The sequence below is a fragment of the Patagioenas fasciata genome, chromosome Z (genome assembly GCF_037038585.1).
Source record: "Patagioenas fasciata isolate bPatFas1 chromosome Z, bPatFas1.hap1, whole genome shotgun sequence".
Taxonomy (NCBI): Eukaryota; Metazoa; Chordata; class Aves; order Columbiformes; family Columbidae; genus Patagioenas; species Patagioenas fasciata.
In genome coordinates this window covers 59085812-59103984 of record NC_092560.1, presented here as the reverse complement: position 1 = coordinate 59103984, position 18173 = coordinate 59085812, and the positions used below count along the sequence as shown (strand labels likewise).

General features: G+C 36.6%; 1 protein-coding gene across 5 annotated transcripts in view; it reads right to left on the bottom strand.

Annotated features, from left to right (window-relative positions):
• Window positions 1-1152: 1152 nt before the first annotated feature.
• The window catches only part of ARL15 (ARF like GTPase 15), a 230005-nt gene continuing 212984 nt past the window's right edge, over window positions 1153-18173 (bottom strand). For 4 of the 5 annotated variants that reach the window (XM_065861012.2, XM_065861013.2, XM_071802094.1 and 1 more), the window contains one exon: window positions 1153-4803. In XM_065861012.2, coding sequence (XP_065717084.1) covers window positions 4651-4803 — 153 coding nt within the window. In that variant the 3' untranslated portion in view covers window positions 1153-4650. The remainder of the gene's footprint in view (window positions 4804-18173) is intronic. The other variant, XR_011736435.1, reaches the window with a different exon arrangement.

Here is an 18173-nt window from a genome sequence, read left to right as displayed (position 1 = left end):
GAATGAACAAGCAGTATATACAGCACACTTTGGCTTCCCTAAATATAGCTGTGATAAAAGCTAACGTACATTATAAGCAGCTTGTGTTAAACACAAATGTCTCAGAAATAGTTAAATTTGAACTCATCTTCAGCCTGGCCCACACAATGAAGTTAGTCCATTCACCCATGAGGGCTGAGGATGGAGAAGGGTAATGATCCTTTTCAGTCTCTTCACCTAACAGAATTCAGAAACCCTACTTGATTTCAGCAGTCCTTTTCATCTGCAGATACTGAATAAGGTATGGGTTTTGTTCTCACGTAGGATACAGGACTCCCTCTCATCCTTGTGTTAACCTGGGCCCTGGATGACTAACTCTACAGCTGACACAAGCAGATGTTTTTATTTGTTTGAACTATTAGGTCAAAGGGCTAATGAGCTAATGAAAATTCTTTCAAGACCTATCAAATGGGGCATGATTAGCAGATTTTCAGTTCCTATTTGTACAAAACAAAAGAATTTTTAAAAAATTCAGACTTTACAAATCTTTAATTTCCATCCTAATCTTGGTAAGAGGCAGATATAAAAATAATAAAATGAAAACAACATACCTTAGTAGCTGAATTAGCAACTTCAATCTGGCTCAGCATTGCGGTACTCCCATCAGCTGCGAACAACTTGTGTTGTGAGCCTCTTCTATTCAAACCATGTTTGATAATGGATATCATTGAGTTGTCTCAGCAAGATTTTATTTTTCCCATAGTATTTTCCTTCACTAAACTTCAATAGCTTTTTATTTTGGTATATGTACTTTGCAATATCACTTCGTTTAATAATAATTTCTAGTCATATAAAAATGTCCCTCAGTTTAACATTATGGAATGAATGTATAAAGATCATTCCAATCTCTGTTCCACCAATAAACCTGCAATATCTTTCAGATATATTTCCAAAGCAACAACATCTTGCTGTGGAAATAAATCAGCCATTTTTGGAAGATTCTATTTTATATATATGTGTAGGTAAATGTGTAATTATGTATAATTTAGCAGTGATTATAAAGTAATATCTTTTTTCATCTAGGCAAAAATAATTGCTCTCAAAGATTCCAAATGAAGGTAATATGCCATACTCCCAAACTAGCTACTACTCAAGAAATCCAAACTTAGCAACTCAACTCTACACAGTGTTTATTTTATTTATTTATTTTTTTTGGAAGTGGAAATCATGTATAAATCACAAACAGTACAAGTTCTTCATGTCAGCAGTTGTCCACTTGAATGGGTCAACTTCTGTGTATAGACACTGTATTTTTAGTATAAAGTCAGAATAATATGGCAATTAACTAATACTTTCAACTACAGTAAAGATACAAACTTTTGTAATATAAATTAATTGCCATTACAAAAAGGCAACTGTATTAACTAATACAAAAATCTGCAACTTCTATAAATATAATGAAATGCAAGAAAAATGAAATAATACATCACAGATTTTTGTATAGAGCATTTGAAGAGGCAAGCTAAGATACACGTGAAGCATTATACAACAAGAAAGAATATCAAAACCTACTAAGATTTAACTTCTTTTTTTTTTCCCATATAAATGCTAGAAGTACAAGTACAGGACACAACATGGAAGCAGTAAGATTATCAGCTCAGAGCGGGTAGACAAAGAGGTCTTATTGACAAGTTGTAAAGCATTAGGCAGCAGACAGAAGCTTGTCAAAACCAGCTGTTGTTGGATACTGATTGATAATGTTTTCATTCTGACGGCTGAGACACTGCAGACAGCCACAAGTCTGAGAAGAAGCCCAATGTGGGCACATACACGTCCACACACAAAGTCATTTAACAGATGGCTAAAGAACATTAAAGCACAATATATTTTTTTTAAAAGACTTTTTCTTCCTTAATGAACTTGCACGGAACGCAGAGCCTAGTGCCCCAGTTTATTTCACCTAAATGATAAACGCATGTGAAAAGACTGAAGAAAAAAAAAAAACAGAAGAAACAATTGAGATTGGTCGTCTGCCATCTGAATAAAAACTTCATGGTGCTGACATGTTCTACCATAGCCATGGTATTCAACAACACTGTAGACAAGCAAGTGTGACATGAGCTGCTTGCTCTGAACATTTTTAATCCCTCCATAAAAAGGTGAAAGTGTTTAAAGACATTTAAAAGGTACACATCCATTAAGTTCATCCACAACACAAAACCACAGAAGAACTACATTCGAAGTAAAGTTAAGCATTGGTCTCAGCTTTAAGCAGTTATGAGGTATTGTTTCAACCTGTGGTGAGGAATGATTTCTATGTTAGTAAGAAAATGCTTATTCAAAATAATTCTAAAAAAAAAAAAAAAAAAAAATCATTGCTCCTGTGCAGTTGGCATTTTCCTAAAGAAAAAGCATTAAGCATCAAAAAGTCCTAGTCTAAGTGGCCACTGGCTTATGCCATTCTCATTGACTCACAGAACTCTCATCTTCTAAGTTACGCTCCCTGAAAAAACAGTAAAAGCTCTGAAACCCTCTTTTTGCCTCCCCAGACTGTCTGCCCTGGGAAATTTCGCTGTTCTGGGAAGTAATTCTCTCACTCCTCCCCACCACTTGTTATTTGTTCTTGTCGCTAAACAGGACAGAAATCTGGGGCCCCTGTGGAAATCTGAGGACTCTCTAGTCTCTAAGCTCACATCAGCAAAGAGAGTTTGGAACTCTAAATGAGATCCAGTTCCTCTTTAAAGCCAGGGACAGGAGCCTCCTTAACCCACACAGGAGAAACTGATGGGCAGCTAGGTCTTGTATAAACTATGCAGAGAGAATCAGAACCAACATAGGGCTTCTCTACTTTAAAATGAACAATTCCAGTTCTTGGGCATTTCCAAGAGTATGAGGAGTGAGGCAATTGACCTGGCAGGAAAGAGAAGAAAAACAAAGCACGAAGAGATGCCTTTCAGGCTTTCTGCCTATTCTATCACAAAACTAAACAAGGAGCTCACCAATTTTCCCAGCTTCTTTCTGATAATAGGAAGGAAGTTAAAATAGTGACCATCAGGACATGCATTCGGGCAAAAATAATTCTGAGGAGCAATGCAAGAAATCCAAGGAAACTGAAAAGTAAACAAAATACCTATAAAAACATTTTGTTTATCAAAGTATAATTGCAAGTAGTAGAGAAATGGCTTTTATGAGCCTTTAAAAGCTGATCCTTGCTATTTTATTATCCCCAAAATAACGTAGTGAGAAACTACAATAAACTTTAAACTTACAAAATAAATGCTCAGAGTGGAAAGATATGTTGCTTAAAGCCCTCAAAAAAAGGAGTTGCAAGTTTCAAAACACAAGCAGAATCGATGAGGAACCACTGACACATCACTATAGTTTGCATTTGCAGACACTCATGCACATGGGCAGCTGAATGCACAAGGCACAACATTCAAGGTGTCCACCAGTCCAGCGACTGGTCTGCACATACCGTTGTGACTGTGGTGAACCAGTGACCTGGCATGTGTCTTTAATGGACAAGACTGGTTTACAAGTTTTTTAAAAAAATCAACAAAAGGCAGCCAAAATACTTCATGCCTACAATGGGGAAAACTTGGAAAAAGGAAATGTGCACTGCGTTACTGGAATCAAATGAGTTTTTTCCAAATGTATTATGAATCTTGTTTCCAATGAACACTTATTTGTATTCTAAGTAACATTTAGCCCAGAGGAAATTTGAAAGAACAAGTTATAATCCCTTGAAAAGAGAAGCTTATAGGACAAACACTGGAAGGGCCTTAGTTACGATATAGAAGCCTGGGCTATGTTATGATAATAGTAGTCCTCTATGAGTGAGTGATAAAGGAAGCAAACCTTATTTCAAATCAGTCACATTTCTAACTAGTAATAAAGCCTCCATAGCTGAATTAACAGACATTTGCTTTGCTTCTCCTAACTACTTTCAATGAAAATTATTACTTTGTCCAACTTTTTAATATTTTCTAAAAATATTGTTACTTAGTTCACCTATTTATGTTACCTATTTTTCCCAAATACTGTTATCCACATACATGTTCACTGATTTATCTCTCAGGAAACTTCCAGCAAAATAACAGTTCTGCCTTTCATAAGGTTATGCTGTGACTTTTGCAGAGGAATCGACTAACTTGTCAACTGCGTTCTCACTCAGTAAAACTTCAGGACTAACTTTTTCATTAACATGAAACTGCTTGCATTTAACGTATCTTATTAAGGTTTTCATTGGCTGTGCTTTCTATACTGCAGGGTCAGTAAACAAGCTAATACAAATTAGTCCCACAAATCCTTAAGACATTAGTTATTTTTTAAAAAACAAGGTAGCAGGAGAATTCCTTCTTTACAGACTACGTTATTTTTGTGCGTGTAATATCTCCCATCAAGGATTATGGCAACGCAAGAAAGCAACATGCAGTGCACAGAAATAGTGGTAAACAAAGAGGAACTTCCTATTTCAGTAGTGTAGACAACTTTACTGGAAATAGCCGTGTACCTGATTCACAGAATATTTATTTTAACAAAAGAACATTCTGCAGTAACTGTGTGTGAATAACATACCACAGCACAGTCTTGATACCACACCATAATTAAGCTGTGAGCAGAATGTGCAGGTACAGTGATGCCTGGAGAACCATTCTTCTCTCCTGTGTTTCACATTCTTGAAGGTTCGAAGTCTTTCTCTTCAAGCAAGTTTATTAGAAGGGAGAAGCTGTCTTTTACTGCCTCCATATCATCCAAGGAGCAGGGCTTAAGAATCCAGCGCTTTCCACGTGCAAGTGGCTCAAGTTCCAAATATTTTTTTATCTATAAAGGAAAAAAAAAAAAAGAGACAAATGTATATACTACAAAGATAACACTCTATCATATAAAAACAAAACCAAACACCCCAAAATCCAAACCAAACCAAACCATCAAAAAACCAAACCAAACCCATGTAAAAAGATCAGGATACTCAATTTTAGAATCTTAACTGCAGCTGTTCTTATAGTATAGGTTATATGATGTGACCTGAAAGTGTTTTCTTTAGGGGTGAGTGGCCTGCTTGGAAGCTACCATTCTACTCATATATTTAACAGCATGGGAGGTCTGGGGAAGCATTATATGAACTTAAGGCAAAGAACAAAGCACATGAAACGAGTGTTCAGAAACATAGTGAAAACAGCAAAAGTAACTAGGAAATTTTAGGTTATGCTTGTGTTTCAATGTTAAAGCTGTATGTTTCATCATACTCTTATTGGTAATCACTTAAGATGCAGAATTTGTCACCAGATTAACTATACAAATGAACTTTCAAAAATGTACAAATTCTACACATTCCAGCCAAAGGTGGGGGTATAGCAGAGGGTTTCTTAATGACCTTGAAACACTAGAAAACCAAAAATTCTTCCAAAATCAGTCAGGTTTTGTGTGTGTATGTGGTGGTTTTTGTTTGTTTGTTTGTTTGTTTGTTTGTTTGTTTTAGTCAAATGAAGAAGACTAGCACATTAATGTGATTAGGGTGGTAATAAGTATTATGTATGAGACATAATGGTTTCTATGATTGTTCAAAATCCAGCATGTTCCAGCAGACTTCAGCTTAATAACAATATCAAATAATGCCTATAAAGAAGGAAACCTGTTAACTAAACTAATTCCATTTTTACTTCTGCAGCAACTGTGCAGCAAGGAGGTGTAAGAATATGATGTAATACAGAATTGCAAGTTTTAAAGTGGTTATAAGCCTTCACAAAATAACTGAGGAATGTAAAGCTTCTTGGAAAGACCAGTCACTGCTAATGCTAATTACATCCACTGTCAGGGCAGAAACACAGACCCACAGAAAGACTAAGAAAGAAGATTTTCATTAGTAGAATACTCCAATCACTTTTCAAAATAGCAAGTACAATATCAAAACATATTTTTGATGCTTCTTAGGAGAACACAGCAGTCTGCAGGTTATTTCAGTCCACAGATTGCCGTTTTCATCAAAATTTTAGTCTTTGACAGTATTTGATCCAAAAGTCTACTCATGCTTCACTTGTCAAAATAGACATTCAGGTTTTACATCCAAAATTATATCCACCAGTACTTGCTGTTGTCAACATATCAAAAGAAATAATTAGTCCTAAATTAGCTTGCCCATTCTTTTTCCTTGTAATTATTGTCAAATATTCTTAATTTTCTTTTGTCACAGACCTAGCCATAAATAGGCACAACAACAGGAACAGTTACTCGCATTGTGGTAGGCAGCGATGATCCTAGGCAGACAACTGGAGCCATACGGTGTAAGGCTCCATGTGCAGGGACAATAAAATAAGAAAGGGAAAAAAAAGGCTTCCAAAGCCCATATAAACTGCAACGTCTCTGTGCAGCTCTTGCAATGTCTATACAACAGATTTTTTTATCTAGTAATGCATTCCAATAGAAGAAACTGACTGCAGTTGTATCAACTCATTTAAATCAGAATTCAACCATCACAATGTGTCAGGAAGGGTTTCTTATTTCTTAGAAAGGAATTTCAAGCAAACATTTAGCAAACATTTAGTAATGAGTATCAGAAAAAAACCTGCTGTTTTGAGATGGGAACTTCTGCTTCCTCAGCTAAGATGCAGGTGAGGCCTTTAAAAATCTATTTCCAACAAAGCAGAATTGTATCAATAACAACCTGCAAACATTTGAAAATGAAGTGTGGTACTTAGTATTAATTCCCCTTCAAAAGACTTTCAGAAAACATACAAGTTGATATGAACATGACTTCAACAAACACTATTTTAATACCTTCATACCTAGTTTTTAGCATTGCTATCTCCGTGCCATATTAGTATCTGATAAGTTAGCATGGTTATATGTGATCAGAACCCAAACACTAATCTCTACAAGGCACATATTGCAATGTGTCCAGCTGCTGAAGTGACACCAAATTGATTTTACCCCCATTAATATATTGAATTAATGGCACTGATCAGGGTAGTAAGAAAGCTCTCTTCCCTGTTTCAGCAACAGCCTCCTTGACTGCTAAGTGAGGGAAGAAAGCAGAAGCTGCATAGAAATACAACAAAGCAAGGTATCAGTGCAACTAGATGATGCAGCAGCCTGCTGGTGTTAAGCTGACAAATATGGCTGAGTAATTTGAGAGGTTTTGGACACACAAGCCAGAGGATGTCCACCACACCCCCTCTACTGGAAGACTTTTGCCATCAGACCCTTCAGGTGGCTGAAGTCTGTCTGCAATCTTACTTACATAGCCTCATGAATTAAGGCTATGTCACATGAAGAAATGGTTAGGAAAAGGTGGTGATTACACTGAAAGGAGAGAACTTGGGTGTAAAAGCATAAAATATCTAGAAAAAAAATCACATAAGGAAATGGTGGAAGTAAGCAGACTAGTGCTGAGTCTTGTGCAATTGTGGGTAAGTAGTACATTGCTTACCAAGGTGGCCTCTCACAAAGAAAAACAAAATGACTTTAAGCTACATTTCAGTGATTGCAGGTTCCAAGATAGAACTTCTATTTCAGCAGTAAAACAGCTTCAATTGATTTAGTAAAACAAATTCTGCAGATAAATTACTTATGTGGACGCCCAACATTGATTAAAATTTATTTTTTCCTATGTCTAGGTGTGTAATCAAAATGTAACAAAATCAGCAACGTTCTTTCATCATTTTCCACACCTAACAGACAGTTCAGAGTATCTACATTAATAGGCCCTAGATGTATCCTGAAATTAAAGTGACCATTAAGGAGTGGCTTCTGAAATGGGAAGTTTTGATAATGCTATGGAAGCACAATGGTTTATATTCACGTAAGAGCTACGTCGTTCATATCTACAGAGAAAAAAGATTTCCTTGACTTGTCTCTAATCCAAATACAGCAAAATAACACTAACTGGTTTACAAATAATAACTAAACCAGAAGTAGCACCAAAGTAATTTTCTACAACTCAAGGGGTACACCGTGGTATGTTACTATATTTCCTTATTTAAACTTCACACCACAATGGAGTTTGCAAAAGCCCAGAGCTTTGTAAGTGGGCTCTACAACTTCATAACTCCCAGAAAGAAGTTTGCAGATACAAATATTTTCCAATTTACTATCACTTCTCCCCTCTTTCACTCAGGAGATGCCATTTAGTTCTGAAAACAATGAAGGTTATTCAGACTTAAGCAGGAACTATTTTTTACATCAAGAGATGAAACAACTATATGAAAACAAACCGACACAATCAGATGTCCAAGACTTTATACAGTTTAGTTTTCCACTTGAATGCTCTCACTCTCCATCCGCCTTTGTTTTTCTAGCTGCTTCTGGCCCGATGACCACCATTCACATTCATTCCCTACCACACTTCCTAAGAGGATGCGCACTAATCACAAAAATATCCAAAGGAAGCTGAAATTCTCTGAATACTCACTCACCTAGGCAGCCCTTGCATAATCAGGTAACCAGCAGTAACTATTTTACAGCTCCCTTCAATGGCACTAGCACAAAAGGGGTGAGTTCCTAAGAGGAGCTCTTTTGTTTTCCCCTCTTGGATAAATGGTGAAAAGCTTTCTGTCTGTTCATGGATGCCAAAGCAAAATATAAAGACTCAAACATGCTTCAGATGTCTGACACATTAGACATGCATTTACATACTGGCTTTGCATTTTCACGTATTTACTTTGGGATTGCTAAATTTTTAAGTTACAACCTCAGGAGAAAATACAATCAATTAAATCCACATAATTTTATGACTTCTTTATTACCATTTTGCAGGATCTCACTGTATGTCTTGATTTCACATGGGGCCCCTGTTTTATAGAGAAGCTGACATTGTATTTATGCCACATTCTGAAGTCAATAAAATCTAACAATACACGTATGCAATTATTCCAACTCTTCCCACACTCCACCTTCTAAGTCCTATTCTACTGGCACAATACACTAAGCATATGGTTATCAAATGTTGCTTAACCTACGTGCTAGAAAAGTCAAGACACAATAAAAGGATTGGTGCCCAAAACCTCAGCTGGTGTAAATTAGCGTAGCAGCGTGGAACTGATGTTACTAAATTGATCTACGTAAGCTGAATAACCAGGTCCTGTTGAAAGCTTTTGTATGTTCTAATACTGAACATCATTTAGCCAGTTCACGACACACATGAACGTATGACATATAGGAAAACAGATACTGCAGTCTATGAATACAGAGTAATTTCTGTCTATTACTCAGCATGAAAAAAAGCTGATTTAAAGTATTATTTTTCATTCAAATAAAAAATTTTAATACCTAATTCACCAACACAAAAAATTCCAACCCATACTGATTAATCTGTTGTAAACAAATACAAAATGCAGGCAGTAACTTACATTACCAGGCAATATTTACATAATTTAATAGCTAAAATATTTTTGCATCCATTTGTGTTTTACTGAACAATTTTACTTGGGAAAAAATGGTTACAACACATATAGCTGCACAGACATGTCAGTGTCACTACTAGTCTGAATTTTTCATAGCCTTTTACAGGATTAAGCAAGTACTACTGCAAGAGGGTGACTGGTACATGTATGAATTAAACCGAAGTTACCTAATTTTTGAATCCATGTATTAACCACAAGAAATGGTTCATTCATCTAGCCCAAATCTGCATGGACAAGGAATGCAGTAATAATGGAAGACTGAAGCTCCTCATACTCACATTGTGAAAGCTTCATTGAGTTTTGATGCCGACTTCCTTTTTGGACATCATAAAAATCTGCTCTTGAAACAATTGTTTAGAAGACCCAGTACAAAGAGGCAATTTTGATTGCTGAGTCCGTGAGCAACAGATGAGCTGCCTATAACACTGACTAAAGCATGTGCAAATTCAGTATCTTTGGAGAAGAGAAAAGGCCAAAAGTCCATCACATAGCATGAAGTTTTAAAAAGGGAAACTACATAAAATGAGTAACTTAAAGAAAATTAACTGTGCAGCTAAAAAGGTAAAATGCTTGCAGGTGGCATAGAAAAAAATACCATAATTAGAGGCTCAGAGTGTATTTATACTGGTACAGAAGACTTTAAAAGAAATAAAAAAAGCTTTCAACAGTTGCAATAAGGAAAGGGATGGTATTAAAGGTAAAAGAAGTCATATTTAAAAAAGGAAAACAGAAAATAGAAGAAAGGAAATTCTGGCAAATTAAAACAGAAACCACAAATGTTGACCTACTAACCATAGAGTGGAACACATTGCTTAAATCACCACTGACGCTAAAAAGTAAATTGAAATCTACTCTAGTTTATGTTAGTGCGCTGGACTGCAAACTGCAAAGCCACTTGAGCTATTACATGTGCTTTTCTGCTGGCCCTGTTCTAACTACAGTGATTTATAAGAGCAGGTGGAACAGAGCAGTAGCCACTTCATCTTAAACCAACTAGCTCAATCCATTCTCGTACAGGAGTTAACACTTCCATGCTATTCTCTAAAAGTCTGCTAGAAACCTCTTTATCTGACACCCCACTTGGCTAAAAAGGACTTTTTGTCTGACCAGAACAGCTGCTCCAATGTGCAAAACTGCCAGCAGAAGTTTCATAAGGTTTATTCTTCCTGCAAAGACACTTCATATCCCCCTGAAAAGATACTACACATGTGCCTGCTCGTGTGCTTCTTGGTAACAGTGATCTCATCCATGTCTAGAGGGATCCTTGTAATGCACCTATGTCTCATAAGCACTCCTCCTAAAGCACCTGCACCTCATATTTATTGACTCCATATGGAATACCTCTTACGCAACAGGGAGGGGAATGGAAGTGCCTCAGCTGACAGGAAGGGATGCTGATCTGCTGTGGCCTGGGGCAACCCACGCACAAGGCTACTCCCAGGAAAGACAGCTGAGGTTAAGCGACACTATCACCTATAGAAATGCTCTTAAGTTCTCTGAAGCTAAATATTTCACTGCCAGACAACTTTTATGTGCCGCTGAATTCAAAGTATGTACACGCAATGCTAAAAATTCGCAATGAATCAATAAAGTACACATGATGATAATCACCATTATGTAACTGAGCTGCCGGGGTTTGTTTGTTTGGTTTAGTTCTTTGTTTGTTTGTGGTGGGTTCACCCTCCCTGTCCTCCCCCCTTTTTTTTCCCTTAAGTATAAGTATTAAGCAAAATCAAAAGAAAACCCAAAACTGCCTTCAGCATTTCTGTGTGATACCAGGGTAAGCAATTGTCTAGACAAGATTTCAAAATCATCAGAAGCCTTTTTGTACAACTCCTCACAGGTAGTGGTGAATACTTTACAAATTAATATTTCTAGTTTGTACAGCTTTCCAATTTTTTTATTTTTTAAAAAAATTTGCCCTTTACAAAAGATTACCTAAAACACTTGCAACTGAGCTTTGTACTTAGCTTTATAATAGACCTGGCCAATATTTTTGGTTTGCAAGTCTTTACAAAGAGGAATACAGTCACTTATACACATATTCCACAAAAAAATTTACACACTGCTTTGTAGAACAGATGCATTCTTCCACCCTTGTTATCTCCAGTGGCCACGAGACAGTACCCTTTTCAGACTGCAAGTGATACCTAACTGTTCTGAATGTAGAAATAGGATGTCTGGCAAATCAGCATGGACACACTGTTCCCAACAGAGAGCACGCAGTACTGGCAAATGCAAGTGTGAGACAAGAAAAAGGGGAGTGTACTAGAGATCTGGAAGATAAGTACAGAGGCGTGTTTACTGTAAAACATTAAATATTGCATTATCTATCAGGATGGAGAGAGTGGAAGATTTTTAAAGTGGATAAGTACTTTTCAAATACAGATACATAAGGTCATGTTTTAATGGGTCTGGGACAAATAAGACAGATGAGAATGAGGACAGAAAACTGATGAGGGTGCAACAGCACTACTGAGATTTGCATGTATGTGGAAGGAAGCAAAGAGGCTTTGAGGAGCGGCTCCATCTATCAGCTCTTTCCATGTAAGAGTTTATCACACAAAAATGTACTGTGGTGTGTTAGATTTCTTTGGTTACATTCTGTTAATTTGTTCAAAAAAATAGTAAGAATCAGGTAGATGCCAAAAACATTCAGTTATACTTTGCTTTCCACGTCTCATTCACCCAGCGTTTTCTATTTATATAAGCCTGTGCTTCTCCTACAACTGGAAGAAACGGGGGCAACATGAGAACAGCAGCAGCTGTTATAGAGAAAACCAGACTTCCAGGTGAAGATTCTTACAGCCAGCACCAGGCTGGACAAACAAGATGGGGCTCATCACATCCAATCCCAGAGTGAGCAAAACCACATTTCTTTTTGAGTGACAAGTGAAACAATGAGAATAGAAAAAGAGGCATTGTACCTGAATGCATGCAATGAAAGCACAGTAAAATATTTTCCTTTAATATCTACAGCTTTATATCTTTAATTTATTCCAACAAATTAATCAGAAACTGAAATCAGATATCAGTTTTAATACAAGACTACAACCAGTCGTATAAGTTACTGCTACTATTGCTTCCACTCTTCCCCACTCTGTTTTCTGAAGTACTTTGGGTTGCAACAGATACCATCTGACAGCCACATCCTTAAAGTGTGAGATTAAAAAAAGTAAAGAACAATTCTGAAAGCTATCTCTGGTTGAAGTCAACTATTTAGAGGACATCTAAAAAGCATTTTTCCCCCTATATACTAGATAGACACAAAAATGCCAATTTATTGGATATAAGAAGAATTTTCTACACATATGTATGATTAGCATATCTAGATATATTCTTAAGTTATACTAAAAATAACCTATTGAATTTAAGAGCATTTTAAACTTAGGATAATTTGCTAAAATTACTATCATTGCCTAAATCTGTTACAAATAAAAATGGAGCATATGCAAAGACAATCTCAAAAGAAACCTATTAAAAGCTTTTACTTTACCCCCAGTCACACTTTTCCCTACCTTCTCTGAATCAGGTTTGGTTTTTTTGTTACATCTTCAATTAAATAATTTAAGGAATACAAATAACTAGTAGAAACTCAACACTCAAGATCTTTAAGCAGAAATCTTTCAGAAACTTGCATTTTTTTGTAGCTTTTTTTGGATTGTTTTAAATAGGCTGACAAATTAAATATATTCATGGTTTACTTCAGAATACAATGCTAACAAGAGAGAACGCTGATTTCAGCAGCAAAATACACTAGCTTTAACTATGGATTGTGGCTTCAACTAGTAACAAAACCTGAGACACAGGTACACAAGTGCTGAGTATTTACACCCCCCAAACAAAAACTTTATTTGTGATGTTTTATGTCTCAAATAACCTTTAGAATAATATGATGATAGTCCAAAGTCCAAAGATCAATCCTCATTATGACATCCCTGCTGCAAATGGCATGTTTTCTGTTCAGATAACAGTTAAACAGTATTTTCTGGGGACGTGCATCTGTGATGATTCATCTGCATTTGCCTGAACTTGTATATAAATCTAGCACTTGAATAAATAGCATCTGTATACTGTGCCCACGTCTGCAAAGCACCAAAACACTGTATGGACATGTATTCTTGTATCAAAAGCAAAGAACAGGATTTCTAAAGGCTTTGTGGTTGGTTCCCTGCATTTACACCGCTGAAACCATTCCAAGCCAACAGCCAGTATGAACACATAAGAAAAACCATTTATTCAGCAGTAGCTGTGGTTCTAGGAGATGCGTGCTCTCATGCACAGAAGATCAGACAGTAGTTGTGCTTAATTCACTTGTTTCGTATTAGGTACGGAACAGAGTGTACAAATGTAAGATGGTTTCAACCTCCCTTCAGGTCCTTTGCTGATGGAATTCTTAGCTATGCAAAGTCCAAACAGAGGTAATGGAAGCCTAGAACTAAATGCAACTAAAAATGTCTGTTTCAAAAGCAGAAGCTGAAATAAACCCATTTTGGAAAAAGTTAACATATGATACTTCGGAAGCAAGAAGTGCTCCCAGAGACCCTTCCAGAGGCAGCTTCAGAGGCTGGCTGCCAGAATGCTGGGGGCTCTGTGAGCCCCCAGTTCCTCCCGCACCAGTGACTTCTGTGGGAGCTATTTCTGAGAATTTCCTCCTTGCCCTATGGTTAGAGGATGCAAATCTGTGCTTTGGATTTTCTAGGTCCAAACCTCCGGAAGCACCAATGATTCCAAACTCACAGCAATCTACCACTTCAAGCTAGTATTCTAGGTACCTCCAGACTCATCTCTATTTCTTGATATTGAATAACTCTCCATGTAGCAGCATGGAAGAATCCTTTCATGCTCTGTGACTAGGGACCTTGCTTGACTAAGGCCCCTCATAGCTTCTAGATTCCTTTATAAAGCACAAGGATACAAAGAAGAAGATTACACTGCTCAAATCAGACACAGTCCTGTACACAGGGGTATAATTAAGAACCACCCCACGTGCAAAACTGATTTGCCACTGCCTCTAAAATGATAGAAAACGGACAAACAATCACAAATATGGAAAAAATGGAGCACTTTACACTGAGAAAGGATGTTTTAGCCAGGTAACTGAACCATTCCCAGTATCAGGAAGCAATACTCGTGAACTAATGCAGAGGTTTGGAGCAATGATGGTGGTAACGCCAGGGATGACCAGAAGGATTTTGAGAAGATGGGTGAATACAATGAGATGCTGATGAACTGTGTGGTTCTTTTCACTCCTGAACTTAAAGGTAATAGGCTAGAATCTCCAGTTTTCCAAGCTCTAGAGTTATTCCTTCCATTACCGTAAGTTGCAGTAGGGAGTTCTACCTGTCTGAGAAGTCTTTTAGTAAAAAGGTCCCATGGGAAGGGACAAGCAAAACAGTAATGAATATTCTTCACTTACTGCATCAAGATACCACTTGCCCTACATTATCCTGACCCACACTTCAAGGGAAAAGATGAAATCATAGGCAGTAGATCAAGAGTTGCATATATAATACATGAAAGAAGAAAGATCCACTGATATCTCAGGCAGGATATCAACCTTTATATTAAAAAAACCCATACCCAAAGAAACCACACTCCTCCAAAGAATGCTAGAAGACTTCTAGGGCAAACAGACAGGACCTATAAAATTTATGGCCTCCTTGAAGGAGGGCTTCTGAGAATAATATTGAAGATACTTAAAACAGGATCTGTAATAAAGCTATTGTTACTTCGATTAAGTGAATTTGTACACCTACAACTGTGCAGTGCATTTACAGTGTAATGGAAAAGATTTCTTCTGAAGAAAAGCACTGGAAGGCAGGAAGATTATGTCATGGTGATGCCCCAGTCCTCATAATTGTATAAATGAAAAACAAAAGCAGGTATTTGTCAAGTGATTCCAGCAGAAAAGGAAGCCTGGCTTCTGCAAGCTGACAGGCAGCTCTTTCCCTCTAACTCAGAAATCGAGATGCAGTTTTACCAACAGGTCCTAGCATTACAGCTGGGCTAAGCTTCTCACTGGAAAGGAAATTGTATATAGCAAATATATATAGCTGACATTAATTTTTTAAGATGAGAATACTGATATGAGTTGGCTAAAATATCTTAATGCAACAGATTTTTCTAAGCATATGCCAGTCACCTTACAGAGTAACCGACCTATTCAAAATTGTGGTCTAATGAAAGTATAATCACCTCTTTAAATTTTGGGTTTCTGGTGCTCACGGTAAGTCTTAATTCTGCACATTTGCAATTACTAATTGAGTTTTCTTTATATTAGAAATCACCATATGTTAAGTTTGCTGACCACTAGTGACAAGCTAAAAGCCATTATAGTACATGTCACTAGCTTTTTGAGAACGCGCTCAAAATCTGCAACATTTACATGTTCTTGATAATGAGCTATTAAATACGACTACATATTTAAAAGTTAAAGAGATCTTAACTAAGTATTCCATTCCAGGCCAGGAAAGGTTCTTTATATTGAAGTTAATTAGCTTAAGTCCCAAACTCAGATATAAGAAACAACCAATTATCCCGTCTGAAACACAGGCTTGTAAAACTCTCAGTTACTTGTAAAACGGTCTGCTACACACGAGTAAGATGTTGTTTAAATTACTTGTTTGACTAGATGCATTCACCATGAAATTGATTCTTTTAAAGCACTATTTTTAAACTTGATACAAGTTGACTGTGTAAACTGAAAATGGGAAAAAAATCTGGCATTATAAAGTGTAGGTTTCAGTATGAGTTTAGTATTTTATGAGGTCGAGGGTTATTTGAATGAGAAACACATCAAGAACAAATAGTCATTTGTAGGGCAGTAATTGAGAGGTTTAATATGATTTTACTTTTCTGCCATTTCTATGCCAAGATGTATGGTATAGGATCTAGTGTTATTTCACCACAGCCTGTGCAGCTCTGAAGTAGTACAAAGACAATAAAAAACAAATAGAACCTCTTTCAAGCAGAAGCACCAAAAATAAATCTGAATTGCTATTTTTCTACAGTCTGAAAGTAGCACTATATTGTGGTTTTACACCTGACACTTCCAGTTAGATTTAGTATTCCTATTTTTTTATGCCTTTTAGATAGTGGATGGCATGAGAAGAGGATAACTAATGAGAAGCTAGTGAGCATTCCTTCATCACCCACTCAGAGACTCAGTCTTCAACTTCACAGTGGTCCAGATTTCAAAGAAAAAGAAGAAACCATTGCAAAGCGGTCATGGAGTTGAAAAAAAAAAAAAAGCTAAAAAAAAGTTATTCAATAACATTTTAGATTTGAATGTCTAACATGGTCCTATAAATATGGACAGACAGATCATGCCAGGGTTACTGAACAGATTAGAATTTGCAAAGCAGTGTTTTATGTTTGCTTCCCTAACTGGAAAATGGTTCTATTGGTTCATAATGAATCAGTGTACTAATGGTATGTTGCTAATAATTCACAGATGCCTTGGTGAGTTAAACCAAAAAAAGTCTACTTGGTAACAGCTAAAATTTGAGATCTTACTAATGGAACGTTTCCAATTGTAGTCTTAAAAAAGAAATGAGCTCACTACAACATGAAGCACTAACAATAGTTTTTCTTTAAAATCAATACAACAAATAAAGTGTTTCATATATTGCTCCAGAAAAGCTGGAAAAGATACTATGCTGCCTACGGCAAAACTGTTTTGGAGAAGAATCAAATTCTCAGACTTTGAATAAAAAAGTATTTGCACATTGTACAGCAGTTTACTCAACATCCAGTGAAATGTGCCACCAGCCATGCTGTTTTATAAGCCCAGTTGTAGACAGATTAATAGAAAGGACAGTGTCATCATCATGTCAGTCAGACCACAGGCAGTGCTGCAGGAACTGGAGAGGGGAAGTAGAGAGAGGTGTGAAGAGATCAACCACATAAAATGGCTTTAGATGAATTACAAGCAATAAAACATCCTCCTGCTAAAGATGTCTAATCTATCACAGCAGAACTGACATCATATTAAAAGAAAAAAAATCCAGCCCAGCTGGAAGTGTAGCAGCTTGATGTTTGTCAACTAGAAAGCACAAATCTGCAAATGGACTTGAGGGTGCTTGAAGGAGAGTATACTAAAAAGTGGACAATGCTCAGAAAAAATCAAGGTGGATCTTCAGCTATTCTTGGGGGAGGGGATAAAACAGTTCTGCTTATTTTACACGAAACACATGGAACACCATAATGCTTCTATTAGGATTTGTATATTCCATTTTTTATTGAAGGTTATCATATGTGAATTTTATGAATTCTACCGTATGAGTTAAAAAAATAAGTTCCTTCCCTTTTAGCCTTGTCTGCATTTATAGATATAGATATGAAGATAAAAAAGCCAATGAAATTATATTTGAAGTTCTATTGTTCTACTAATACAGCCTGTACACGCACAAGTCACATATAAACTAAACCTTAGTGCTGTGAACTCACTCAGTCATTTACTTTGCATAATGAAATCTCTAACCTAAAGGGTAAACACGAACAGTTCAATTGTTTGCTTTTCACTATCCACAGTATATGATTGATCAGCTAAGTTGTTTGTGTTTCCTTCTTCACTGGATAACATTTTAAAGCATGGCAGTAACAGACAGATAACTCAATAAATGACTTGCGTCAGTGCACAAATAGCCTGGAAGACATGCAACTTCTCAGTCTCTGTCTTCCTTTACTACTAACATTCAGAGATTATTACCTTTATTATGAGTTGTGTAATTTACTCATGCTTGATACAACAGTATAAGATACAGGACTGCACTTTAGCTATCAACTGCA